Raw genomic sequence first — 2,934 nt, 5'->3', positions numbered from 1 at the left:
AAAGAGGCTTTTAGCGGTTTTTTAATCATTAAAATAGCGAGAACTTTTTTCGTTGCCTTCCACAGACGCTTGCCTCGTCGTAAATCACCTCCGACCCGAGGGATGCCTAACATGACATATTTACTAGGCGATAAGTTTTGAAGTGCACGATCTTGCACGCTTATCTAGTTGTTTTTCGAAGATCAGAATCTCCGCCCCTTGTGGCACTTCATTAGTTGACAGTGCCTTTTGATTAATACGTCACCGGTAGACACGATCAAGTTATAATAAAACAAATCTTCAACACTGGCATTAAAATGTTTACAACCATGTTGCACATCCATTTATCAAATGTGTAGGTAAAGACCGCCGAATTTATAAATTCGGTCTTTTTAAGAGGTCTCGGTTTTGGCTGCAAGCAATTTTCTTTATCTTAGAAAATCAAATCTCTAGAGCTTAAAGAGAAGAATAATATACAGTATAACGTCCTGAGACTTCCATTAAGATGAAAGAAGACATGATACTCGGGCGTAACATGCATTTTTGGCTTAGGGAATGGCTTGATGATATCATTGTGGCCCGGCGTCCGGGCCACAGACCGAAGTACTATGGCGAAGTTCCTCAGTGGTCTGTTACCAAACAATTAACGCATTACATAGGCCCTCTCCTCTTTTAAGTGTCGTCCCCAGCGCTCCTCTTGGTCATTCTCCAGCGTCAGCCATCACAAAGCACTTGGTGTCGTAAGAAAAACACCAAAGAGCCAGCCGTCCAAATATTGAATTTTTATACCACTGAGAAGATATTTGACCTTAACGTCACTGATCTCTGTTGGTAATTCCACTGGATTTGGAGTTTCGTCCTGCATGGGAAGTGTATTGGGGGACGAGAGAGTGTACTGTCCATCACGTGTGTCCATTGCTAGTGGTAGGAGCGCTGACCTAAAAGCAGTCATGTAACAAAGGACTGGGTTTATCAGTGTTGTTCCTCTTGCCACGCTGTTCCCACTTTGGAGCTGCCCAGTCATATCCATCTGGTTTCTATCTAGCTAGTGGAGAGGTGAAGGCTTTATCCTTTGTTCACAGCTCCGTAATGAACTTTCTCTGATGGTTCACGGCTAGTGTCGTTTCCACTGTTAATTGCATTCCTGCATTACACAGAATTGAAGTAGTCGCCAGATGGACATCATTTTTACTTTCTGCTAGGGTCAGGCACATACTCTTCCATCCACAGCATACGCACTTCCTCCGTCACCCTAAGGTTGATCACCCAACAGTAGGATAGCTATCCTTTAAGATAGAGTTGGCTTTCCACTGCTACCAACACAAAGCACCGAGACTTTCCTGACAACAAAAGAAAACACTATTACTTGGGCAGAATATGTATTTTCGACATAGAGGATGGGCTGGGGCTGCTGGAATGGTCCAGAGGCCAGGCCGCCCCACCGAGGTGCAATTGCGGAGCCCCTCAGTGACTCGCTGCCAAATTCGAAACTTAAACTAACAATTAACAAAGTGACAGAAGAGAAGGATTTGTACAAAACGATAAGACTGCCACATGTGTATTTCAAGCCCCAGTTTGTTTTGTGTTTCACCTAGTTTTACGACAACTTTTTGGTCAGTTTCATAATGCTAAAATACACATAGAGCCTTCTTAGCCCGATGATACACTTATTTGGCTCATGACAAATGCGAAAAAATTTTGGGAAAATAAACCGTCTGGACTCCGGTGTCCGATTTTTCACCTCGGCAAACCTTCATTGTTGCCGCATTTTAGCCACTTTAAAAGGTAATCACAAAACAAGCATTTCTGTCCTAAACGGCAATTTTGCAAAGCAATGTAATGCAATTTTAATACTTTGTATTAATTTTCTTATTTTGTACTTCTCCTAGTGTTTATAGGGAGAACATAAGTGGGAAGGACCTTCTCTTTCTCAAGAAAATGCAATCATCAGCGCCAGAGTCGTTCTTCCGTTTCCTCTCGGAGACCTGGAAAATCGCCTCGGTTCCGGTCATGCGATCATTTGCTGAGGCGCTTGAAAAACTTTGAGTTTTTTGCCCTTAATTTCTTTGGAAAAGAGAAATAAGGCTCGGTGAGGCCAAAGATTTGGATTCATGTAATTGTTACTTTCCTTTTTCTTTTAGTAATAAATGCTTTGCCTTTGATTTATCTATCGTGGTTTTGTAATCACTCATGTAGAGACCCTTAATGTATGCGTAGGAAATGAGGCAGTTGAAATGCAATTCGGCACAGATGGCATCGATGCGATTAACAATAGCAACAATGTACTTCTAATCATGCAAGACAGTTCCAGAATTAACTAGGAAAAAAGCATGAGGTAAGATTAAGGAGGTCATAAACCCACACTGGCCGAAGCTGATGATTACTTCGACCACCATGGCTGAATGTCCACAGGGCGGACCGTCGAGGTTTTAAGCTGTTTTCTTGATGAGGGCCTGATTGGTCCACCACCATCCCGGCGGCCGCACGCATTAACCACCATTGTTGTCTGGCATGGCGCCCCGATTGGCAGTCTGTGGACTGACTGTTGAAGGACAGCCGGACCAGGTACCGCTGTACCCTTTGTTCTGAATGCAAGACTCAAAATCCCTCTTTGTTTGTCAACAAAAAACTATTGAAAACGAACAACCACAGTATCCTAAAGGGCCTCATCTCCCAATTCACATACAAAATTAAAACAGAACAAAAAATACACAAGAGAATTGGTAATAAATACACAAGTTGTTAAAAATTGAAGTAATTAAATTATGGAGGACAGGAGGATAGGATGCACGAGCGAGAGTCACATAATAATCTGTGGCTCCGTGACACAGTCTTTAATTTGCTTGTGAGGAAGCACTCGGCCACCGTTGACGTACATCTCGTCCACAACTTCTACGTCTTCGCCCAATACCGAGATATTCTCCATTCGTACCTACAATCAAAGAAGGTCACTTG

The 2,934-nt window shown here is 42.8% G+C and overlaps 2 protein-coding genes across 2 annotated transcripts in view; one reads left to right on the top strand and one right to left on the bottom strand. All coding sequences in view use genetic code 11, as the record gives it.

Moving 5' to 3' along the window:
* Positions 1-2,025, top strand: part of EGR_06150 (hypothetical protein) — a gene marked incomplete at both ends in the record, with an annotated part of 8,544 nt that extends 6,519 nt beyond the window's left edge. The window contains one exon of the mRNA XM_024495399.1: positions 1,869-2,025. Within this exon, the coding sequence (XP_024350230.1) occupies positions 1,869-2,025 (157 nt within the window). The remainder of the gene's footprint in view (positions 1-1,868) is intronic.
* Positions 2,026-2,779: 754 nt separating this feature from the next.
* The window catches only part of EGR_06149 (Mannose-1-phosphate guanyltransferase beta), a gene marked incomplete at both ends in the record, with an annotated part of 1,178 nt that continues 1,023 nt past the window's right edge, over positions 2,780-2,934 (bottom strand). The window contains one exon of the mRNA XM_024495398.1: positions 2,780-2,911. Coding sequence (XP_024350229.1) covers positions 2,780-2,911 — 132 coding nt within the window. The remainder of the gene's footprint in view (positions 2,912-2,934) is intronic.

Source organism: Echinococcus granulosus (assembly GCF_000524195.1).
Source record: "Echinococcus granulosus chromosome Unknown EG_S00051, whole genome shotgun sequence".
Lineage (NCBI taxonomy): Eukaryota > Metazoa > Platyhelminthes > Cestoda > Cyclophyllidea > Taeniidae > Echinococcus > Echinococcus granulosus.
The sequence above is the reverse complement of the archived record's forward strand: the minus strand, read 5'-3'. Positions and strand labels throughout refer to the sequence as shown.